General features: G+C 58.5%; 2 protein-coding genes across 2 annotated transcripts in view; one reads left to right on the top strand and one right to left on the bottom strand.

Annotated features, from left to right (window-relative positions):
• RSPH14 (radial spoke head 14 homolog) overlaps nucleotides 1-24,803 on the bottom strand; it is an 82,529-nt gene that overhangs the window by 15,747 nt on the left and 41,979 nt on the right. The window lies entirely within an intron of this gene.
• The window catches only part of GNAZ (G protein subunit alpha z), a 44,345-nt gene that overhangs the window by 3,810 nt on the left and 15,732 nt on the right, over nucleotides 1-24,803 (top strand). The window contains exon 2 of the mRNA XM_055146630.1: nucleotides 11,971-13,098. Within this exon, the coding sequence (XP_055002605.1) occupies nucleotides 12,376-13,098 (723 nt within the window). The 5' untranslated portion in view covers nucleotides 11,971-12,375. The remainder of the gene's footprint in view (nucleotides 1-11,970; nucleotides 13,099-24,803) is intronic.

Raw genomic sequence — 24,803 nt, 5'->3', positions numbered from 1 at the left:
TTCTCGGGCAGTATTAAACCATACCTTGTCCAGGCAGCCCCGGGAGCTGAGAGCATGAGAGCCACAGAGAATACCGGAGAGTAGGGAAGGGCCTCCCTGGCCTTCAGCCCAGCTAAGATGCTGCCTAGCCAGGGCAGAGCCGTTGGCTAGGGCCTGCCTGGATGCAGCTGGGGGGCTCCACACACCACCCCCAATCCTTCTCCCATCTATTTGGACTTTGACTCCAAGATCAGTAGAAAGTGGGCTGCTTTTCAGGGGTGACCTATCACAGATCTCCTGGTGCCTGGTCAGTTAGGCAGGCTGAGAGGGACAGTGTAAGACAACTTAGCGGCGAGGCCTGGTGACCAGAATGGCTGCAAAGAACCACTTTCCTGCCATCATGTTCTCTCTCTCTCTCTCTCTCTCTCTCTCTCTCTCTCTCTCTCTCTCTCTCTCTCACGCGCACACACACACATACACACAGACACAAATAGGCACACACACACACACACACAGATACACACAGACACAAATAGGCAGACATGTGCGTGCACACACACACACACACACACACACACACACACACACACATACACGGAGCCTTGTGTCCCCAAGCCCCAAGTCAGTAGTACTCACGCAATTGCACATGCTACTGTTTTTTTTTTTTTTTTAACTTTTGTAGTAGCTGTTGTTATAAAAGAAGTGCAGAGTCATTTCCAGAAACCTTGGTGCTTGGAAACCCGTTTTACCCGCACCTCTCCCTGGCGCTCATTGGAGGCAGAGACGCCATCCCTCCTCAGGGCCGACCGTCCGTGTCTGACAGGGGAGTGCCATGCTCGCCCTCTGGTGCACCCCCTGGAGTCAGCTGTGTGTGCCCCAAACCTCTGTCTGCTGGTTGTGCTAGTCATTGAGATTTTCGGCCTTAAAATGTTACATAAACTGCTGAAATGTGAATGTAAAGAGGGTTTCTATGGAAACGAAGTGGATGCTGTGGAAAGCCCCGCTGGAAGCTCGCTGAGGCTTGGGGTGGGGAAGACACTGTCGGCTCAGGGACAGGGAGCTCTGATGACCTCGGATAGGGTTGGGGTTTCTTTGTCACCCCTGTCCCATGAAAGTGGACCTGAACGTGGCTTCGGCAGTGCTGTTGTCGGTGCAAGGAGTGGCTACCGGTCCAGGAAGTGACTTGTGCTCCAAGAAAATGCCGCAGCCTGACAGATGAATGTATGTGTTTCTGTCATAACTACGTGTTTGAGGTACATACTTATCATTTCTGTGATTCCCTGCCTTAAGTCACCTTTCAGTCCACAGACCAGCCAGCAGTTCCAAATCTGAGGGCAACTTTTGGCTACTAACAGGACTTTAAAAAGTATCTGTGATAACGTGGGAATCACCAGAAGTGTTTTTTTTTTTTTATTGTTTTATAATAGAAAGGGAAAGGGAAAGACTGGGTCCTTCTACTTAAAGGGTGTTAAAGCCTGGATCCACCACAGCTGGGAGAAAAGAAGCCGGAGGCCAGGCTGGGGACGGAGTTGCTGACCCCTCGGCAGAGCTCCAGGCAGGCCAACCTGAAGCTCCTGTCCTGCAGCTGCCCCACAGTGAGGGTCCAGGGGCTCCTTGCAGGGTGGGCATGGAGAAGGGCCTGAGGACTTGCGGCTGCTGCTGATCTAGGGCCCCTCGGGTACCCAGTGCACGCTGTCTCCCCTTCCAGCCTCTTCTTCACAAGGATGTGATCAAGATCAAGGACTTCAGTGGGGCACCAAGCAGGTGGGGTGAGAGGGTCAGGGAGGTGGCTGGCGTGGAGAGCAGGGAGAGGAGGAGGTTTTCCACAGGGGTGGGGGGGTGGGGTGAACTCTGGGCCCTGAGAGAGAATGAGAAGCTGGGAGGAGGGATGGAGAGAGGACAACAAGAACTTGGGGTCCTGTGGGAGGGCTGCAGCTGGGGCGTAGGTACGAGGTGCATCTTTGAGACCTGTCAACAGTAGTGGGAAGTCCAGAGCAGTGGGGGAGGGACAGACAGGGCACTAGATGGTCCCCAGCGCTGGTGTAAGAGACTGGGACCCTGCTACAAGAGTCTTCCACTAGCCTCAAGTGGGATCCAGTGAGATGGTTCAGCAACGAAGGCATGTGCCTTTCACACAGCCGACCTGGGTTCCGTCTCCAGAGCACCCCCAGGAGTGATCCCCAGTGTGCTGCCCAGCCAGACTCTGCCAGGTGTGACCCCAGAACAAGCAGAACGAAAAGGGCAGGGTACTGGGTGTGGGAGCGGGTGTCGTGCATTCTGAGGGGGTGACAGGAAAGAAGGGGTGGAGCCGTGCGGGCCTGTCCTCCCCCATCCAGTATCACTGGTATTAAGGCAAGCAGGGGGTTCTAATCTCCTCAGGAAGATGTGGCTTTTTAAGTCCAAAAATATGTGTTGCTGTAATAGAAACTTGGAGCCCTTGAGGCAGACTGAGCTGGATCCCACTGCATGCGGGGTCGCCAGCCCCAAGAGCTCAGCGGGAGAAAGGACCCACACATTCAGCGCTGTTCCCTGGCCTTGCCTCACTGATCTTTCCATGGAACTTGCGCCTGCCCTGTCCACCAGGGAAGGGGACAAGCTGCCTGGACACCTGGGTCCAAACAGTTCTGGCTCCGGGCTGATGCATGCATGTGGGAGAAAGGGGCTCAGTAGGGAGCAGTTTCTGCTTCTGAGGAAGGACATGACCAGAGCAGCCATCACTAACCCACGGACCGGCTCGCTCAGGCCCCCTAGGAGGGACACAACCGGGTGGAACTGGTCTCACATGGGCCGGGGCCAGGTGGGGCCTCGCCTGCCTCGCCCAGCTGTGAGGGGGCCACTGTCAGTCTGTCTTTTGCCCTGGCCTCCTCACCCACCCCTGATGGACTGGTGGTTCTTCACCCTGTGTCCTCCAGGGTCGCCAACTTGTGCCTTTCCCCAGTCTTCAGCCAACACCCTGCCACCTGAATGGCCAACAAATAGCCAACAACAGCAGCAAAAGAATAGCCAACAGAACCCTCTTGGCTATTCTGGGTGACTGCTCTGAGTCATAAATGTCCTCTCATGCTAGACAGAGTGTACAACAGGTAGGGCTCTTACCTTGCATGCAGCCTACTGAGATTTGATCCCCTGCACCCCTTATGGGCCCCCAAGCACCACCAGGAATGATCCTTGAGCACAGAGCCAGGAGTAAATCCTGAGCACTGCCGGGTGTTGCCCCCAAACAAACCAAAAACAAACAAAAATGACCCCTCTGATTTATTTAGTCATCTCCCCCAGCCAGAATCCAGCTTCCTAATGCACATACTCCTCTTGCAACCCAAGGGGTACTTTAGCCATTTGCCATACCCCCCACACCCCCCAGCAATGTGGTGCCTACTGGGGCATAGTGACCACCATAGGGGACTCGATGATTGGTCAGTTGCCAGTAGGGGTCTGCAGGTGGAGGGGTGCGGGTATCCATGACAGCAGGTCAGGAACCAACCGTGTCTTTTTCTGAGGCTAGAAATGACCTGGGTGGGGACATGTTAAAGCAGTGCCGACAGCACAGCCGAGGAGCCCCGTTGCCTCAGCTGCTTCCCTGCACCTCCCTTATGCACCCCCAGGGGACCTGGACCCTCTGCTGTGAGACGTACCAGCCCTGCCCAGGGGCAAGATAATCCCTTTTCAGTTCTGTCTCTCTCAATCCTTTTCCTTCAAGGGGATAATCCCAGTTTGGTGCCAGTGTGGCTGTCACACCCCCCCAGCTGGCACTAATCCCTGTTGTTTAACAGTGAGCAAAGTGGCCTTGCCCAGCCTCTGCAGACAGCAGGCCTGGCCAGAGGTAGGCCTGGCCACCAGTAGAAGCAGCAGCATTTGCTTTACACTAGTTAATACTTCAGTTCTTTCTGCCCACAGCAAGTGTCTCTGGTTTTCTATTTAAAATGGGTACATAGGGGCTGGAGAGATCATATAGTGGGCCGGGAGCTTGTCTTCATGCAGCTGGTGCAGGTTCAGTCCCTATACCCTGTATGGTCCCCTGAGCCCGTCCAGTAGTGACCCCTGAGTGTAGAGCCAGGAGTGAACCCTGAGCACTGCCGGGTGTGGCCCCTGTATCACTGTCTGTATCACTATCATCCCGTTGCTCATCAATTTGCTCAGGTGGGCACCAGTAATGTCTCCATTGTGAGACTTGTTGTTACTGTTTCTGGCATATCGAAGACGCCATTGGTAGTTTGCCAGGCTCTGCCGTGCGGGTGAGATACTCTCGGTAGCTTGCCGGGATCTCCGAGAGGGGCGGAGGAATCGAACCCAGGTCAGCTGCATGCAAGGCAAACACCCTCCTGTGCTACCACTGTGCTATTGCTCTAGCCCTCCCAAACTAACAAAATAAAATAGGTACATGAAGTTCTTTTCAAAGCACATTTGTCCAAATAACAAACACTTAAGAGTCCATTTAAAGAAACACACTGAGTAAATAACAGGACAGGTGAGTGGGCACTGTCATTGAGAAAGCCTGGCAGAGCTGAGTCTCGTGGGCTCATATTCAGGCCACATCCCTTCCCAAGCCTTCGTTCCATGTGGACGCTACACATGGACACACCGAGTGACTACAGAGGTACGTGTGAGCAGGGACAGGCAGACCCCCAGTGGAGGAGATCCCTGCCTGCAGCAGCCCCGCCACCCAGAAGGCACCCTGAGGCCGAAAGCACAGTCGGGGACACAAGACCTCCCCTCACCCCACCATGTGCTACTTCCGGAAGGCACACCAGCTTCCCCAGGCCCTCCCTGGTCACCCTTCCCTTGGGAAGCAGCTTTGTGAAGGTTCTGCAGGACCCCCAACTGTGGCCAGATCCCTGGAGTGACACTTGTGGAAGAGGCGGGAAATACACGGCTGCAGGGCCCCAGCCGGCCAGGTGTGGGTGATGGGGGCAGCACTGGCGAAACCCACCCCTGGGGGCAGGGGCGCAGCATTTCAGACACAAGGTGGGGAGCAGGACACGGCAGCGGAGGGGGTTCCTCTGGCAGAGGGCCTGAGCTTCCCTCAGACCACAGAGATGTCCCGACACAGTGATGGCACCTGAAGGTCCCACAGTGGAAGGGCCCCAGAGGGTACTGCGAGGGCGCGAGCACGCGAGGCTCCAGCAGGAAGGAAAGGGCAGCTGCTGGCTCGAGATAGAGCCCCGAATTCCAGCGCGCCAGGCGCGAAAGGGCAGTGGGAAACGGCTCCTCACTTAGCGGGGAGAAAACTGATAATCAGTGACAACCACAGGCAGAGGCCTTTCCGGGCGGTACGTTTCTAAAATAGAACCACAGTGGGCGCTGATGTGGGGACGGCGGTTCCAGGGGACAGGCCCGGAGGCCAGGGAGAGGAATGGAGGGGAGGTGGGAATGGCATCTGGGGACTCCGGCCTCGTGGTGGGGAGCCTCCTCTGTCCCACAAGCCAGTGAGACTCCAAGCCAACATCAGAGGCATGTGGGATCTGCAGGTGTGCCCAGAAGGAGGCCCACGGTATCCCCAAATGCATCTCTTCTGATTTGTCGCTGCAAGTGCTGAGACTCGCGTCTGCAGGGACACGGGGCAGGGCCTTACGGGCTGCCCAGGCTTCTTTATGGGAAAGGCTGGAGGTCCTGCAGTCCTGCTGCAGATCACAGAGGGGCAGCTGTGTGCCAGCCGGGGTGGGCACGAGCAAGCTGACGGTGCTGGGCCTGGGGCAGTAGAGCTGAGTCGGGGTCCAGGGTGAGGGATCCGCAGCTCTGGTGGCGCAGGGAATGCCCCGGACTTCAGACGCTGCTGATTGTCACCATGGCAGGGCAGAAGAATGGGAACCCATGGGGGCCCTGGGTGCAAGCTCTCTGTCTCGCCAGCTCTGTGACCTAAACTGCTCCCTGACTCTGGGATCCCACCATCCTTGCGGCTCATTCACTGTCCCCTGCTTGGGCCCCTCCATCCACCCAGAACAGGTTCAAGTCTGTGCCTTTAGAACCCTGGAGAGTCTGCTTGAACCCCTTGACATGCCCCCTCTCTGGTGACCAGGGCTCAGCATGGAGTGGACATTCCTTGGGCTGGGGAGGAAGCCTAGAGGGTGAGAGCTCGGCTGCAGGGGTCTGGTGGTGAGCGAGCCCCACAACTTCACTGGGCGTCGCCAGCGCAGTAAGCGGATAAGCTCTCTTCTCTCCTTGGAGACCATCCGGCTTAGCCCAGCTTGGGCCATGACACCCTTTGTGACCTTGACACCACTTGCCCTTTCCTTGTGGGGAGCTGGTTCAGAGAGTGAAGGGCTGAGGAGGTGGCCATGGGGGGGGGGTGGTGTTTGGGGGCAGAGCATCCCCATGCCAAGAGGTAATACCACCGTGTCCCCACAGCTAACCCAACTCTGTCCACCACAGTTGGGAGGCTGACATCTAGGGCGCGGGGACTGTGTGCTAGGAGGGAAGGCCACACCTGTCCTCTAGTGAAGAGGGACCAGCATCAAGGCCAAGGCCCAGAGAGCCTCACAGGAGACAGAGGGCGCACTGTTGGCTTTAAACTGTGAGACGTGGAGCCTCTCAGCCGAGCAGCCCCTGAGCGGGCTTGGGCTTGGGGCCTGTACCCTGGACGCCTTTGGTACCTAGGCAAGTAGGGAGACCTGTGAGGGGTGAGTATGGACCTCATCAGGACCCTCGCTAAAGTGCCCATTTCTCACAGCTACCAGGGCACCCCTGCTGGTCACAGGTCTGTATTGAGCCCACCTACCCCTTTCTCTTAGTGTTCCCTTTCCCACTCCACGCCAACAAGTGTTGCTACAGACCACACCTCTTGGGGGACTGCTGTCGCCCCTGCTTCCCCTGACTGCCACATTCCCTCGCCCTCCTGCCCTTTAATGCTTGCAGGAGCCTTTCCAGGCTAGAGAAGCCATTTGTGTGGTCTACACACACGGCAGATCACAGGCTTCCTCTGGACTGTCACCAGAATAGCCAGACCCCAAGCAGTGACCTGCTGCCGGCCACACAGCCATATTCTTTCCCCCAGACTATCCTTGGCACTGGCAGTTCCACCCTCCCTCTGTTTCCTCGTAGTCACCTCTCACCTATCGGGAGCACTTCCGGTTCACCCTGCAGACCTGTGGGCCTGCAGCATTTGCCCGCTTGGCACCTTCTTTCCTTGCTGTCTATTTCCTGTCTTTGGTTTGACATACACTCTCTTCATCTGTGTAAACTTGGCATAATCTGTGCTTCATTCTAGAGTGCCACGCCCCCCACCCCTAGGTGCCAGGCTGAAAACTCAAGTCCAGTAAGCAATTATTGGGGGACAGAGTGCCCGCCCCTGCCTCCCCCCCTTTGGTTTCTCCCACTGACTGCATACTGGTCCTATTCCCCACCCACGTGTGCACCTCTGCCCACATCACGCCCCCCGAAGCTGTCCAGGCATGCAACTTTGCTCACGTGGACCTGCTTCTGCCCAGGCCAGTGCTTTTACATGTGCAGTCGTGCAAGTACTACGCCAGTCCAGGGGTCTCCTTCTGCATGACCTGCTCCCCCCGACTCCCCTTCTCTTCCATTCTCTTTAGCTACTCTGACCTTCCTTTAGTTCCAGCCTTTGGCCCTTTGCTGCTGGGATGATTTGGGGAGTCCTTAAGGTCCCATGAATACAGATTCTGCCGAGAGAGTTAGTGCTGGGAGGAGCATCATGTAAAGCCAAGAGCCAGTGTATCTGTCCAGAGGTCCTGTTTGGACCCAGACCCAAATTCTAGCCCAGAGGCAGCCCTCCCTGCCTCCTTTCCTTTGTTCTTCTCCCACGGCACTGAGCAGTCATAGCCTGAGAAAGGTGACTCTGCGCCCTCCTGTGCAGTGGACGCTGAGAACGTCTCTAGTGAAGGAAGCCCCCTGGGATGTGACTTATTGCTGTTCTGTGTGGGAAGTCAGCCAGTAGGGCTGTTGCCTTGCACATGGCCTACCTGGATTTGATCCTCAGTGTTCTATATGGACCCCAAGCACCACCAGGAGTAATTCCTGAGTGCAGAGCCAGAAATAATCCCTGAATATTGCCAGGTATGCCTGTCCCCCCACCCCCCCAAAAAAAAACACATTAAAATAAATTTCTTTATTGCTATCAGTAGATATTTGATCATATGTATATACCTGGGTTCTGTGAAATTTTTTTAGGTAAAGAGTTGTGGTTGGAAAATCCATTGAAGAAGCCCTAGTTTGGAGAAAGACAGAGGATGGATGGCCCAGGAGCTGCCCCGGGCCAAGTCTTTCATTGACTCGACCCCACCCTGTCGGTCAATAAGGAACAGCTGTGCTCACACCTGGGCACGGGGTCTCAGCAGCTTCCTCCTGGCTGGCCACCTGTTGACCAAGAGGGGAGGTGGGCACCACCCTGCAGGCACTTCCCAAGCAACCCCGGGCCAGAGCTGGCCCTGCCAGGGCAGACTCAAAGCAGGGCTTTGCTCCTGACTAGGAAACCAGGCTGGCACCAGTCCCCACCCTGCACTCACATCTCTTGCATCTTTCACCTGACCTTCGGCCCTGCCTGGCCTCACCCTCCAACTCCAGATTCTGCCTTTGCAAGCACCTACCCATACCCATCTCCACGCCGGCTGGTCCTAAGGGTGCTATTATAAGGCAGGCCAGGATGCCCATCCCCTTCTTCCTGTCCCCTGCCGCACCCCCCCACAGTCAGGAGCACTCTGAGTACTTCTCAGACTGCTTCCCCCCACTCAGTAGAACCTCAGTGTACCCTGACACCATTGTGGGGGCATAAGCGCATCACTCCAACTTGCAGAGCCTGTCCCTCGTAGGTCACAGGACTGGAAGGGGTGACATGCCCAGAACCTGCTAAGTGAAAACGAGCGAGCCAGCCAGCAGCAGTCACTCTTCCACTGTGCCCTGTGCCTGGAACCGTGCCCCCTCGTTCCATGGTGGCTTTCCCTCCCTGCCAAGCCCTCTGCGCACAGCTCTCAGTAGCGTCTTCTGACACTGCCTGCCCCGAGATCCAGAGGAACGGAACCCTGGAACACTGACCTGGCATCCAGAGGTCGCTTCCCAAGTGCAGGCGGCAGCGGGTAGGCCAGAAAGGAAAGAATCAGGCCTTGAGAGGCTGGGAAACTTCCTCACTTCTGCTTCCAGGCCCATGGCCCCTGGGGGAGGGCCAGGAGGAAAGGCTCTAACGTGTCGGTGCTGAGCGAACAGTGATGGGATAGACAGTGGACTAGCGTAGTCCCAAGTTAAGTTGGAAATTGCACTTAAAATGGGAGTCCTGCAATGAAGCCTCGGCTGGGTCGAGGGTGTGTAATAGCTTGTGTACAGTACACACAGCACATGCACATGTGTGTGCAGAGGCTCACTGGCACACGTGTGCGCATAGAGTGGCCAGAGGTCGGGCAGCCGTTCCCCAGACAACAATGAGTTCTAGTTGTGAGATGATGAGAGATTTGCCTCCTTTCTTTGCACTTAAATGTACCTCTTGAGTTTTCCTCCACGTTTACAGAAAAAAGAGTCTGAAACATGAGTTGTGACCTTTATCAAGCCCTGTCTCTCCCTGTCCCGGACTGTGGCTGCGGCTGACAGGACCTCAGTTCTCCGCTCCTTGGTCTCTGCTAACGACCTGCAGTCCCTTGACAGGTCACAGTCACCCAAAGCCCTCTGCCTGCCTCCCAGGGTGCCACTCCGGGCCCCCAGGACCCTCCCTGCCAGAGCCTTCACTCTAAGCCCCGATGGCAGAGCAGGCCTCCGCTGCTATTGACCATTCTCCTCCACTTTACACGTTGAGATCCAAGGGACAGCCAGGCCCCCCACCCCTTCAGTTCCTCCCTCGGTTGGTTCTGGACAAGCACAGGATTCCGCAGAAGAGTGGATTCTTCCCATCACTCCCCTGTCACCTGAAACTAGAGGTTCCCTGGTGCTACGTGTCTATGATGCAGGCCCCTGCAATGCCCCTACTCCCGGGGCACAGAAAACCCGGTGTTGCACCTGGACAGACGGGACCGTGGGCCACTCCCTTGCAGTGCTGTGCCCAGGTGCCCTGCCTCAGGCCCTTCTCAGACCCAGGACCTCGGGGAGGCAGCGCAGGTGCTACCCCGCAGGGCCCACCTCTCCGCCCAGGCTGCTCCCTGCCAGGGGTGTCTGTCTCCCATGGCTCCTGGACCAGAACTCGGCCTGTTCTTCACAGGCCAGTTCACACCTGGCTCTTGCCCAACCCCTACCCCTCCCAGTGGCGTGCCCCGTCCTTCCAGCCACCGGCGCCTCTCGCTGCAGCACCTTCTCTTTTGCTGGTCTCTCTTGCTAAGCTGGGATTTCCTAAAAGCTGGGAAGGCCCTTACCTAACCCCATTCACAAAAAATTTCCTTAGGATCAAGGATGCAAATATAAGAGCTAAAACATTATAAATGTATTCGCGATGGCTGTACACTTAGAAATGGCTAAAAAAGGCCAATGTTCTGTCTTCCTTCTCTCTCTCTCTTTTGGGGGCCACTCCAGATAATACTTGCCCTGGCTATGGGGCTCTGACAGGTCCATGGTAGAGCCCTGCACTGGGGTGCTGCTTGGGGCCCCCAGCAGTGCTCAGCAGCTGTCAAGAGCCACTCTCGGCGGTACCTAGGAGGCCTGTGGTTTCAGGGATTGAACATACTGGGCATGGGTTCCGGCCCTTTGAGCTGTCTCCCTGACACCATGTGGGTGCGCTACTAGGGCAATAAATGCTAGGAATCATGGGATGCTAGAAAGAGCCATGCTGATCCTGGCGTTCAGAAGGCTGCTAGTTCTGGACAAGAACAGGATTCAGCAGAAGAGTGGGTTCTTCCCCTCACTTCCCTGTCCACATCACCGGTCATGGGTGGCCGAGTGCAGTCTTGGGGATGAACTGTGACCACTCAGCCTCTGGCCCAGAGCTGTCCCACAGAAGGAGGTTTAACCTGTGCTCCAGGGAGCAGGCCCTCCACACGCCCAGGGCAAGAGCCGGGTGTCTGAGGCTCGGGGAGGGCAGGCTCAGGGAGGCAGGCAGCTGACCACACATTAGCCATCACCAGCACACAGTGGGGAAGGGGAGACCACAGGCATCCGAGTCTGGGCCACGTCAGGGGATGCGTGGTCAACAGGGCCAGTATTTGAATGTGAGGCCCAAGACTGCGGTGAGGGTGCTGTAGGGGCTTCCCAGCGGTGCTTAGGGCACCCTGCTTAGGGCACAGGGTTAGGCTGGCATTGACCACGTGCAGAACATGCACCTCAACCCCTGTACTCTCTCTCTCTCCAAGTGAAATACGTTTGGAGTTAGACGTCTCTGTAAAACCCTCACAACACTCGGTTTCAGCAGCCAGGCCCTGGACTGGTGTTTTCCAGTGTGTGATGCCGGCAGGTGTGAAAAGGGCTTTAAACCACTGCCCCAGGGTTTACGGTTTCACCTGCCCTCGTGTACTCAGGCCCAGCCTACTGCCCCCACCTGACAGCCTCTCCCACAGCTGGCCACAGCTGGGCCTTGTTCCCCAGGCAGGCCCACCTGGTTCCCGGAACAGGCCACCTTCCCCCCTCTGCCCTGCTGCAGCTGAATCCCCGCCCCCACCTCACCCTGCTGCTCACCCCGGAACAGCACGTCCTACCCCGAGAGACAGCTGGGCTACCCGGGTCCCCGTAAAACAGACCAGACGTAGGCCCATGACAGGAGAGGCCAGCCTCCCGGCAGGGCCTGACCAAGTGCCGCCTGCTGCCAGACAGGGGGGGGTCGCAGAGGGTAAGAGGCGGCTCCCGTGAGCAGCAAGGGGCCGCGGGCTCCCCAGCTCACCCTTCACTAAAGACCCCTGAGCGTCTGCAGCGGCACAGGGCTGGGGACCACCTCCTCGCCCGCCCAACGGGCAGGAGGGGGTGGGGCAGGGGTGGGAGGGGGGCTTCAGGCCCTGGTGGCTGTGGGCTGCGCAGCAGGGAGCGACCCGGCCTTTGGTTGCTTCCTTCCCGGGCTCCGGGCAGCGTTCCACCCTCCCGAGGGCTCTGTTTCCCCCCAGTGCTGCGGGCAGAGGCTCACGCTGTTCTCTGTGTTGGCAGGTGAAGGGTGGATGCCTGAGGCGGGGGGGCCCCAGGGAGTGCCCGCAGCTCCAGCACCAGCGGCCAGCCCTCCAGCTGCACTTAGCAGCATCGCCACGGCAACCGGCGCCCAGACAGCTCCCCACCATCGGGCGGACACGGACGGGGGAATGACCTCGGCGACCTGGGCCCGGAGGCAGCCCCGGGAGGTGGCGTGTCACTAGAGGGAGGGCCAGGCCACCTCCCACGGCACACGCACACACCATGCCCGCTGGAGAAGAGGGGCTGGGGCAGGGGCCACGGCCGGGCGCAGCCTCCCCCTCGCACCCACGCTGAGCACTCCGAGGGCCCCGGGGCTCCCTCCGCCCGGTGTGTCTCGGCCTTCCCGTCCCCCTGCTCTGCCTCTGCGCTCGCAGCTGCCGGACCATGGGATGTCGGCAAAGTTCAGAAGAGAAAGAGGCAGCGCGGCGGTCCCGGAGAATCGACCGCCACCTGCGCTCCGAGAGCCAGCGGCAGCGCCGGGAAATCAAGCTGCTCCTGCTGGGCACCAGCAACTCGGGCAAGAGCACCATCGTGAAGCAGATGAAGATCATCCATAGCGGCGGCTTCAACCTGGAGGCCTGCAAGGAGTACCGGCCCCTCATCATCTACAACGCCATCGACTCGCTGACCCGCATCATCCGCGCCCTGACCGCCCTCAAGATCGACTTCCACAACCCGGACCGTGCCTACGACGCCGTGCAGCTCTTCGCGCTGACCGGCCCCGCCGAGAGCAAGGGGGAGATCACGCCCGAGCTGCTGGGCGTCATGCGGCGCCTGTGGGCCGACCCCGGGGCGCAGGCCTGCTTTGGCCGCTCCAGCGAGTACCACCTGGAGGACAACGCCGCCTACTACCTGAACGACCTGGAGCGCATCGCCGCGCCCGACTACATCCCCACCGTGGAGGACATCCTGCGCTCCCGGGACATGACCACGGGCATCGTGGAGAACAAGTTCACCTTCAAGGAGCTCACTTTCAAGATGGTGGACGTAGGCGGCCAGAGGTCCGAGCGCAAAAAGTGGATCCACTGCTTCGAGGGCGTCACGGCCATCATCTTCTGTGTGGAGCTGAGCGGCTATGACCTGAAGCTTTACGAGGACAACCAAACCGTGAGTGGCCCCTCTTTCCCTCTGCGTGTTCCCGCCGGCACAGGCTCTCAGGAAATGGGGGTGGGGCGGGAGAGGGGGGCTGGTGGTCTGCTGCAGGGAGGGGAGCAAGGAGGCCCAGGGTGCAGAGCGCTCGGACATAAGTGCCCGCTGATACCTTCCACGTGACCAGGTATCGGGGTTAAGGTGGAGGCCAGAAAGCCAGCAACTTGCCAGGCCCGAGCCTAGGCCAGACATCTCTCTGTTGGTCCTTACTGTGGTTCGGTCGATTCGAGAAGCCCACCGACCCCGTGCTGTGCACCACGCTGCGTCCTGGCAACAGCCCTAACCACACACCCCCCACCCCGGAATCTGAGTGTCTGGCTATGAAGGGCTTGAGGTTTTGGAGGTTGAATTCCCAGGCATTGGACTGGTGCTTAGACTACTTTCTGGTTGTTTTTTTTGTTTGTTTTTTTGTTTTGCTTTTTGGGTCACACCCAGCAGCGCACAGGGGTTACTTCTGGCTCTGCACTCAGGAATTACTCCTGGCAGTGCTGGGGGACCGTATGGGATGCTGGGAATCGAACCCAGGTCGGCCGCGTGCAAGGCAAATGCCCTACCCGCTGTGCTATCGCTCCAGCCCCTACTTTCTGTTTTTTTGTAGGGGTTGTCAGGGTGGGTATTTGGACCACATGCAGCATTGCTCAGTATAGGGGTCACTCTGGCAGTACTTGGGGCACCATGTGCTGTACCAGGACTCAAACCACATGCGAGACAAGAGCCTTGAGCCCTGTTCTCTCTCTCTCTCTCTCTCTCTCTCTCTCTCTCTCTCTCTCTCTCTCTCTCTCTCTTTCTCTCTCTCTGGCCCCAGTGTTGTTTGTGATCGTTCCCAGGCTGGGCTGGGAGTAGAACCCAGACACGTGGGAGGTGGGGAAGACCCTAGAAGTGGCTATAGTGCAGGGAGGTGCCAGGGGGGCCCGGGCCCAGTGGGGGCATGAAAGGAAAACTGCTGGGGCAGGAAGCAGACCCCTGGCTAGGAGGGGTGAGCAACGTGCAATGCTGGCCAGAAGCCCCGGGCACGGGCCTGGTGTGGCTGGGGCCTGGCCAGAGCACCCCTTCCCACAGCTCAGTCGGCAGCGGGTCTGCAGCACTTGGCATGTGCCAGCTGCCCTCTCGGTTCCCTGGGCCGGGGCTGCCTCCCGTCTGTTCCCATGACACAGCTGCTGTCCCCCCGCCAAAAGCAGAGGTTTTTGTGCCAGGCAGGAGCACTGAGCAAAGACCTGGAATCTCCCCTTAAGTAGCCTCTGATGACTTGGTGGTGGGGATGGGTGTCACAAACAGAGTCCATGAGGAACTGGGTTTGCGGCCATGGCTGTCATGGGCTCGGGGTGACCAGCTGGCCAGAGGAAGGGATGATTGTTCCCATGGTGAGAGGAGAGGAGCCAGCCTGCAGGACCCCAGGGGTCCAGTGGAGGCCAAGACAGGGCCCCTCCTCTCCCGTCATCTTCAGGCAGGAGGCAGCGTTCTCTTTGGCTTTAGTGCAGGGTCCCCACTTGGGGCGGCTGTTCCTGAGGAAGTCTGCAGGGTCCCCCAGACTGGCTCGCCATTGCCTGTTGGAGCTCGGCTGGCACCCTGGTGCCAGCCTGAGCCTCGCGGCCTGAATGTCCCAGGACTGCCTTGTCCATCATCTCCAGGGCAGGCATGGCAAATTCCCCGGGCTGGGACTCTGAGACTGTTCCTTGGCAAACCTCATCTGCGTGGTTGGAGCCACAGGTGCGCCAGGCCCTGGGCAGCAGGATGCCTGGGCCCGGCATTAGTCTTGTGTTTTGTGCAGGCATTTGGCTCTCGTCTGCTCTCTGAACCTGTCAGACAGGAGGTGGTCCCCGTATCCTCTTTGCTGGGCCCAGAGCCAGCCCTTCTCTTGTCCTCACGGCTTCCCCCGCCATTCCCACCTTCCCGGTGCCTCTCTCCTCCCTGGACTTCATCGGCGTGTTTCACTCTATGTCCTCAGCTCTCTGCAGATCACCCTCTCCCCACCCCACCCCCATTCCTCAGGCGTCACCTCTTGAGAGGACACCCTCCTTTGTGGAGGCTGCAGACACATTACATGTGTCCCTGGCACCTCGAGAGATCAGAAGGCGCTGCTCGGGGACACTGGTGCCCTCTGGGTGGCACTCCTCTCTGGCACCAGCTCAGTTCCCCATGGCATAGCGCCTGGATCTGTGTCCTCAACCAGGTCAGGAGCAGGGGCAGGGTGGGGGTGTGCAGACTCACACTTCCTGTGGTCTTGCCACGGTTCGGGGGCAAGGGGGCAGTGGGCAGTCACACCTGGCCACTACTCCTGAACCCCGCTGACCACCCTCCCGACTCCCGCAGGGAAGCTTACAGCATGGAAGCCCCCAACCTAGCTTCTCCGCAGATGGCTCCTAGCCCCCAGGATATGGGACGAGAAACTCTCAGAATCCCCCGAGAAGCAAGGCAGAGGGAGGTAGGGGGAAACAGTGGGGTCTAGTGTCAGCCCTGAGCTGGGCACATGATGGAAGCTCAGTTTCCTCAGCTGCGAAGCTGGCTGGTGGAGAGCTCCAGGGAGTGTCTGGAAGGTAGCTCAGAGGGGGAAGAGTGCAGAGGTCCGAGTTTCCTGTCCCCAGCACTGCCACCACCCCAGCACCGCCAGGTCTGCACTGAACTTGAGCACTGAACTGTCAGGTCTGCGCCAAAAAGCCACATCACTGGAAATGGACCCTGACCCAGTGGGAAGCACCCCTGCCCTGCCCCAACTTCCCACTACTACCACCACACACATACACACACATACACACACAGACACACACACAGACACACACACAGACGCACACACACAGACGCACACACACAGACGCACACACACAGACGCGCACACACAGACGCGCACACACAGACGCGCACACACAGACGCACACACACAGACGCACACACACAGACGCACACACAGACGCACACACAGACGCACACACAGACACACACACAGACACACACACAGACACACACACAGACACACACACAGACACACACACAGACGCGCACACACAGACACGCACACACAGACACACACACACACACACACACACACACATACACACACACACCCCTGGGAGATATCCATATTCAGATTTTGGGTTTCGCATTCTGTGACCGCAGGTAAGGCCTATTTACTGAAGTCCCAGACGCTTTACTCCAAACATGCTGTTTTACGAATTGACACTTCCTGAAGCCAGAAACCAAGCCCCTTTCTGGCTGACGTGATAACCCTCACGGCCACAGAGGCAGGTGCAGGAAGTCCATGAGCAGACCCTCCTCAAGGGTGCACCATCACCTCCCCAGTGTACTCCATGCCTCTGGGGGCTTCCCTGGGGCGCGGGGCGGGGGTGTGTGCAGCATGCCCATGGTTGCATACACAGAAGTTAAGGCCCCAGGACGCTGGCTCTTCCTCGGTCTGCCTGCCTCCTGTCCAATCCAGCCATGACTGGTGAGTACCTGCCCCGGCTCCTCCTGACAGGACGGGCCTGCCCGCGGGTGCAGAGTCGTTCCCCTGGGAGCTGAGGGGTCGGGTAAGGAAGAGCCACGGCAAGGGCAGGAAGCTGTGAACTTGGACACCTAAGTCTGGCTGTAAGCCCGCGAAGGGGCGTGTCGTCGCATCCGCTCCTAGAGAGCTTCCTTCTCACGTGTCACGTGCTGGCTGCGGGATCAGTAACCAGGACGTCAGGCTTCCCGCCTCAAAACTTGCCGTGGCCCAGACCTTGCAGCCATGGTCGGTCCCAGATGGAAGCCCGAGGGCACAAGGGGAGCTGCCCCAGGCAGTGTGGGAGTTTGGCACAGTGCTCGGACTGCTGGAAGCCAGTGCCCTGCCCCCTTCCCTCTGCTCCGGGCTCATGCTGGCACCTGCTCCCTTGCCGGAGCTTTTCACCTGCGAAACAGGGCCCGCCACAGGCCTGCCACAAGGCCGGGGACATGCGCAGCTGCACCCAGCAAGGGGCAAGGAGCACTTCGTGCATTCTCACATGAGAGCACTTGGACACTCGGCCGCCAGACTGACTGGGAGGGGTAAGCAACATCCAATGCTGGCCAGAAGACTCTTAATCTGTCCCTGTGGAAGGGTCCCGCTACTATTAAGCAGCTGCAGAGTCCATTCGCGGTCTGCAGGGACAGAGGGTGGGTTGCAAACACCCGTACCCTGACTTCCCCCACCACCTGCCCCACCCCAGTTTTGAGCAGGGTGCTAGGTGGAGTCTTCCCTGTAGAGCAGAGGATACTCAGCTCTTGCAGTGGAGCAGCTCAGAAGCCCTCGGTGGGCCCGCAGGTACCTGGTTTTCTTAGGGCTGTCGCTGTGGTGTGAGTGGCCAGCCACATACCTCTGTGTGTGACCGGGGCCCCTCGGAGACCCTGAGTTTAAAGCGCTTGTCTTGCTTTTTCCCCAGGAGAGGACAGAAGGAAGGTCAACCACCAGGAAGTAGCAGCCCAGGGGCAGGAGCGGGCAGCCCTGGGTCCTCCACCCCTTCCCACTGCAGCAGGTCGAGCTCAGAGAGGGCCTGTGTCTGCCGTGGGCACGGGGCCAGCTTGGCCGGTGGCCCATCCATCGCCCGGGGGCTGCCACCTGCTCCTGCTCAGGACAGGGCCAGAGGCAGGACTTGGCACCCCACAGGAGCAGGAAGGTGCCGCCTCCCGGGGCCATGCTCTGGCCCCTGCGCTGTCCGAGAGACCTCCTTGTGGGAACTGGAGACCACCACTTCCGGGGGGCCTGTTAGGGCTGCAGGGTGCGAAGCCATCAGGCCCGGACTCCTCGCTGGGGCTGGTCGTGGCTCTTCAGAGCTACTTATTGCCGTGATCCACGGACACCCAGAGGATCCAGCTCCCCGCCCTGAGGTGCCGCCCTAGCTGCACTGCAGCCCTCCACACCCAGGAGCCCAGGAGCCGGAGATCCTGACGTTACCCTTGGCAACCAGCTGACGCAGATGCCTGGAGGGAAGGGGGGGCTGTGGCTCCTTCACCAGGAGCGGGGGCAGGGGGCCCTACCAGGCCGCCGGCAGTAAAGATGAGGCCGTGAGACTGGAGTAGGGGCGAGGAGCTGTTGGGGACCCATGTCCAGAGCCTGGCACGGGCCCTCAGCCTGACTCTCGGCTGCCTTGCCTCGCTGGGGCCCTGGGAAGACAGTCGAGGGTCCCTAGCAGGAGAGAGGCCGGAGTGGCTGGTTTTCCCCGTCTCTGTGGCACGGAAGAGGGTGCCGGCGGGTGACAGGAGCTGCCTGTGGGCGCCAGGAGAGGCGGGCTCTCCCCACTGCCGGCCTTCCCTGGGCAGCCAGCCCACCGCCCAGCCAGAGCCAGCCGGCTGGAGGAGTCGTGGGAGGGTATTGTCTCCCCTCAGCAGCCTGTTTGTTTTCCATCCCAAGATATTGCTGGTAGAGCATGAAAGGTCAGAACCATTTGGAATCCAGTGAATTTCCAGCCTCACATGAGTTTCTCATCAAGAATTTCCTTTTCTGGTGAACAACGACCTCCCAGGCCTGCAGAGACGGGGCAAGGAAAGGGGGGGCGGGGGGGCGGGGAGGGCGCAAGCCTGGCTTCCAGCCCCTCTTGGGGAAATGCTCCCAGGGGCAGGTCCTCTGTCAAATACCACCACGACGGAGGGACACGGGCCGCCCTGGACCTCTGTGGCCTCCCCGCTCCACGCCTGCTTTACACTTCAGAGCGGAGTTTGGGGGTCCTAATTGGGCCTTGGCACCCACCCTCTTCTCCTCATCCTGGACCCAGCTCTGCCATCCAGTGGCTCACATCCCCCTGGGTGGTTGTCACCGCCAGCTGTGTCACTGTAGCCACACCCAGGGTACAGATTGTCACTGAACACAAGAGCAGGGACACCATCCCCACTCTCACAATTTTCCCCGTGACCAGCTGCCGCGTTCTTGGTCGGGTCCGAGTGGGAAGGCCATGGTGTTCCTCCCAAAGCAGGGAGCTGACCAGCTCGGACTGTGGTGTCTCACCGCCCTCGTGGTCAGCCTGAGGTCAGCCCCGTGCCCTGCATGGGGGCCCATCTCCATGCTTAGCGCGGTGCCACCCTCCTCTCTGCACACCACTGGAGGGCCAGTTTTTTGGTTTTTTTTCTGTTTTCTGGAAGTTCTTAAGTTGTTGGTCATCAAGTCAGTAGCCTAAAATCAGCCAGGTGAGCATAATCACATCACAGAAAATGGCAGGTGCAACAGAGAGGCCCTGTCCCAGCTCATGTCAAAAAAAATAGAAAGAAAGAAAACACATTCACCTGCTGATCATAGCCAGCACCCCAGCCCCCATCCCGGCCCCGGTTCCATCAGGCTCACTTAGTGGTGGATTGTTGGATCTACTGCATTTCCAGGAGCAGGCAGTGTCCCTGTTTCTGAGTTTATGTGGCCCCCTGGGCAGTTCCCTGTCCTGGCCCAGTGTTATTTGGGTTCGGGTTCATCCCGTTTGAGAACAGGGATGTGCCAGTACGCTTGACCTGCTCCCCCACCCCACGCCCTCTCCCCCCCACCCCCACCCCACCGTCCATCCCCTCCCCTCTGCAGGCAGAGTCTTTACAGAGTCTTTCCTCGGGCACAGAGAAGCAGCCGGGGAGCCGGGAGCTCTGTTTCCTCCCTGTCAGCACGTTAGCAGACTAACATGAGACCATCTGCTCCAGCTGGGCCATCCTGTGTTCCCCATCTGACAGAGAACAAGGCCTCTGATAGGCTGGCAGCGTCCTCACGCCCAGGGTGTGCGGAGGGCTTGCTCTCTAGGGACAAAGCCAACGCGCCCCGCCCTCCCCGAGTTCCACGGGGACCCGGCCTGGGGCTGCCCTGTAGTGCTGAATAGCCGGGAAGGGCCACTTAGCCCCAGCTCTCACTGCCTCGCGCTTGGTGTGACTGCCCTTAAGACACCTCGGTGAAAGCATCTGTCCGGGCCCAGAGCAGAGGGCACTGGACACAACCCGTGAGTCGCGTTGGACAGAGCGGGACAAAGGTGGGATGATTTCTCTAGTTCTCTAGGTTCCGTCATGCCTGGGCTGTGCAGGGCGGCCAGTGATCGCCAGAACAAGAGGCCGTTTGAGGCTGTGGAGCGCTAGGACCTCAGGTGCTCTTTGGAAGGCGCTGCTGTAACCCCCAGGGTGGCCAGGAGATGGATGCTGCTGCCCAGAAGTCCTGGGACAGCAAAGCCAGGGCTGGCCCAGGCCCCTGCTGCTCCCATCCCTCTCTCAGCAGCGTGTCTGCATCTGAGCTCCCCGGAGCTTCAGGACAGAGGAACTTCGCAGCTTGCGTCCTGCTCTGCCACCGGGCCAGCGGCGTAATTAATTCACTTATCGCATTATCTCTGTTCCTTCTGTGCCCATCACAGCAGTCCCGAGTTTTAAGATGCAGATTGTTATTGTTTAAGGGATTTCTACAATCCAGGAACTGAAAAACAACTCCGCTTACCAAGAGCAGAATTTGGGGACAGGGGTGCTCCTTTGGGGACCCTCAGTAATCCACAGACTAGGCGGGTGGAAATCTACCACCCTGGGGAGACCCATAACTGACTCTGAAAAAATAAGCCCGTCGTGCCTGGGAGGTGCTTCCGCGTGCTCTACTTGACCAAAGTCAGGCGCATTTACCCGTCTGCAGAGGCGCCTCCAGACTCCAGCAGTCCACAGAGTTTGGGGGAAAGTGGAATGACAGTGGGGGGCAGGGCCACCGGCTTCTGAGGGAGATGTCTGGGTGCAGGAGATCCTCTTATCCCTGCTGGTGGCTTCCTACTGGGCAATTCCTCAGACCTGGAGACGCTTAGTCTTGCCTGTCCCTGCTTCCCCAGTCCCTGGTGCACCTTCCCTCTCAGGTTCTTTCTCTATTTCATTAACAGAAGCGGTCAGCGGGAAGCCCTGGGCTCCTGCCAAGACCAGCCCCAGGCCACAGTTTCACACACCTCCAACTCGGTCGTCACCGAGGAAGGCTGATGGCATCCAGACCAAAGAGGCTGTGTTGTGCAGGCCAGTGTAGCCGGCTGGAGGAGTCCCATGGGCAAGACCACCCATATAGGGCCAGGCAGCCTCCCTCGAGCGGCGAAGTAGAAAATCTGTGATCTGCTTAAAGGTCCCCAGAAACCATATCCTTTGATATCCTGTCTCCCAGACCATAGAAACTAAGCCTAGAGCAGATTTCCACCCATGGAGCCTAAGAGAACATTCTAGCACAATTGACTGAGGTAACATGTGATACCCCCGGGCTGGCAAGAAAGATGTAGCTGTCTGTTCAGCATCTGCTGGCTTCCAAATGCCTCCTCCACAAGCTCTATTTGCCGAAGGAAATGGCCACCGAGGCAAAGATGAGCAGAAGCCAGCCTGGCACGGCCCCTTGCCCTGTCTAGATGCTGATCTACATGAGTCTAGATCAGCATTTCTCAGCTGAGGCCGTATGGCCCCCTGAGGGTACCCCAGGATATTCCAATGAGAGCACAAGGAAAATGGTGTAACTAGGGGGCCACAGTACAGCAGCAGGGAGTCAGCCAGTAGGATGGGGGGTGAGGGGGACACAAAATGGAAGTAGCGTCAGAAGGAATTTAAGGCTGGAAAACGGTTAAGATAGGCTGCTTTGAATGACCTCGTCCAGTATTAGCTTCCTGGTTGTGTTAAGCGAGATGAGCTTTCAGTCCGAAAATGACGCCTTACAGTGTCTCCTGTTCTGTGCATGGTTCGCCCAGGGCCTACGGCTCTAGGGCTGCTGCTCCCTGCAAGAACACGGGCCTCTGGGACTCCTGTATGACTCGGGGACCTTGCTTGGTCCAGGGGACTGGGAAAGTGATGTGGGGATCAGCAGAGGCCTAGGAAAACCTGGTGCCCTCCGGCCATTTATTTTCCTCTCATAGTAGATACAGTTTTTCCCTGAACTGCTTGTTCAGGGAACAAGCAGTTGCACCCACTTGTAGCATGAGACTCCCAAAGCCCGGGGCGCGGCCAGTCCATCACAGAGCAGACCCAAACCATGCCTGGCTCTGGCTAGGCCCAGTTATTTTTCCTTTTTCCCTTTTTATAGGGGCCGTGCTTAGTGATATCTGCCTATAGTGCTCAGGGGCCACCAAGTTCGATTCCCAGTGGGCCTCCAGGGCCACGGCTCAAACATAGATGCTTTTTTTTTTATTTTGCTTTTTGGGTCACACCAGGCGATGCTCAGGGGTTACTCCTGGCTCTGCACTCTAGTAGTGCTCCGGGAACCATATGGCATGCCGGGGATAGAACCCGGGTGGGCAGCGTGCAAGGCAAACGCCCTACCCGCTGTGCTATCACTCCGGCCCAAATGCAGGTGCTTTTCACACTTGCTCGCTCAGTTCTCTGTCACACAAGCTCTGCCCCCCCGCCAGACCTTGAGGCTCTTTAGGAAGATCCTTGTGGAACAGAAGGGAAGCCTAGTCCCCACCCCAGCCTCTTGCTCGTGCCTGTGTCACCTGGGGAACTCTGAAGCCGGCACCCCAAGTCTTGCAAAGGCCTCCTAGGGCCACGCTGCAAATGCCCCTCAGAAAAGTGGACTCACAGTAGCCAGCAATGCCACAAAGCCACTCTTGGTGGGCTCAGCACACTCTCCGGTGGCATTAGGAGCCTGGCCTGGGTTGTCTCAGAAGAACCTGTTGCCTCACCAGACCTGGCGCGGGCCGTGATCCTCCCAGAGGCATTCCAGCTCCCGGCACGTCCAGCTGAGGGCAGGAGCAGGCACTAAACCAGAATCAGACCTGAGCGCAAGAGGCCTGACTGTCCTTCCACCCCGAGGGCTGCAGGGGATGGCCAGGACACTGTGTGCGCCCAGCCTGGATTCAAGGCATCCTTTGTCCTGCCCCACTGGAGTCTGGCATGCTCTTCCTCTGACCCGCTCTCACACCCTGTAGTGTCCACGGACACAGCTGCCGTGGCTCTGTGGTTCTCCCCTATCCTCAGGCACTGCAGACTCTGCCAGTGTCACTCTGACCTGGTGCACACTGGCTGCTATACTCCATGCCTGCTGACATGAGGACAAGCTGACATGAGTCCGGGGGTGATGAGGCAGAGTCAGAGATAGAGGCGGGAAGGGGGTTGGAACTCATTCAAGAGGCAGATCCTAATTGACAAGACCAGCCTCCTATAGCGTAGTGGACTGGGGCTACGACACCAGAATGAGGCCCCACCCAGCACGTCTCACCTCCCTTGCTGGTATCTCTGTGGGGGCGTGGGGTGGTGCTGGCAGCTGCTGAGAACCCAGCCGGATTGGGGGCGTGTCAGCAATATAAACGGCATCAGAATGGGATCAAGCCACTAGCTGTTACCTCACGCCCTCAGTGACCAGGAGCAGCCGTTCCCAGACTTGAGCCCAGAGTGTCAGTGCCCAGGAGCCATGGAGAAGCCCAGAGGCTGCAGAACTCCCTCAGTCATGCCCTGACGGTGTGCCCGCTCCAGTGTGCACAAGGAAACCCTCCTGGGAAAGATTCAGGGCTGCTTTGATCAGTCACGACAGACCTGAGACCCCAGAGCTGTGTTTGCCTCCTTCCCCGTCCCCCAGCCCTGCTCATGGAGAAGCCAGGCGAGGGCCTCGTGACCCAAATACTTTTTTTTTATTTTGTTTTGGGGGCACACCCAGCAGTGTTCAGGGATCACTCTTGCTGGGGCTCGGGGGACCATATGGGATGCCGGGCATCAGCCCCGGGTCAGCTGCATGCAAGGCAGGCGCCCTCCCCGCTGTACTATCTCTCTGGCCCCCAGACACTGTGAAGGATGAACATTTGTGAAATCTAGTTGGCTCACAGAAGCCCCCTCACCACGATGGGTTGCCTACCCCTCTGCCCAGCCCTCAATTTATGACATCCTTATGAGAAGCAGTCAAACTTGCTGCCATCATTTTTTCCAGATTTTGCTCTGGAGGTGCGGCCCAAGGTTATACCTCAGGGTGCAAAGTATCCATCTGGCTGGATGGTGTTAGGGATCTCAGAAGGTCCTGGGGAGTTGAAAACTGGAGGGTTTTTTTTCACTCTCATTTCATCCCAGGTAACCATTATGGCCTGCCCCGCACCCCCACCCCCACCCCACCCCAGGCCTGTCTCTGTGTTGGCAGCGTCCAGGCCGTGTGCACCTGCATCCCACTGTTTGCTAATTTCCTGTCAGTGGCTGACAGTGGAAGGGGGGTGTTGCAGGGGGGTAATTGGAGAAATTTAACACAAAACAAATACGAAACCGTTTCCAGTTTAGCTGAAGCAGTAAACCACGGGCTGGTGCTTCGGGAAAGGCATTGCTCCCTGCAGGTGAGTCAGGGGGCCAAGTAGAAAGCATCCAGGGTGTCAAAGCCAGGGCAGGTGACACCCATAGCCTGGCCTCCTTCCTCAGCCTGCTGGGTGGCCCAGGGACCTGTTTGCCTTCTGGATCCGGGCAAGGGGTGTGGAAACAGGGAGCTCTGGGCACTTTCCGAGCAGGAGCCCCTGCATACCAGGAACTCAGTGCCCCATCGCGGGCGGCCTAGAGCATATCTGGGTGTCTCCAGTAAGAGGCAGGACTTAGACATTCCACGAGGTCATGCCTGACCTGAGGGCTTTGCTTCCCAGGGGCCTCGGCCAGTGCTCGTGGCCAAGCTGGAATCGCTCTTTCCAGCTCCCACGTGCCATCAAGTTGTTGATTCTGAGCTTCCGTAAGAGCAGAAAATCAAAACAGAGTGACGCGTATTTAGGGTGCCGGAGAGGCAGCACTGACACGCAGGACTTGGC

This window comes from Sorex araneus, chromosome 9, assembly GCF_027595985.1.
Source record: "Sorex araneus isolate mSorAra2 chromosome 9, mSorAra2.pri, whole genome shotgun sequence".
NCBI classification, from domain to species: domain Eukaryota; kingdom Metazoa; phylum Chordata; class Mammalia; order Eulipotyphla; family Soricidae; genus Sorex; species Sorex araneus.
This window is presented reverse-complemented; position numbering and strand designations above follow the sequence as displayed.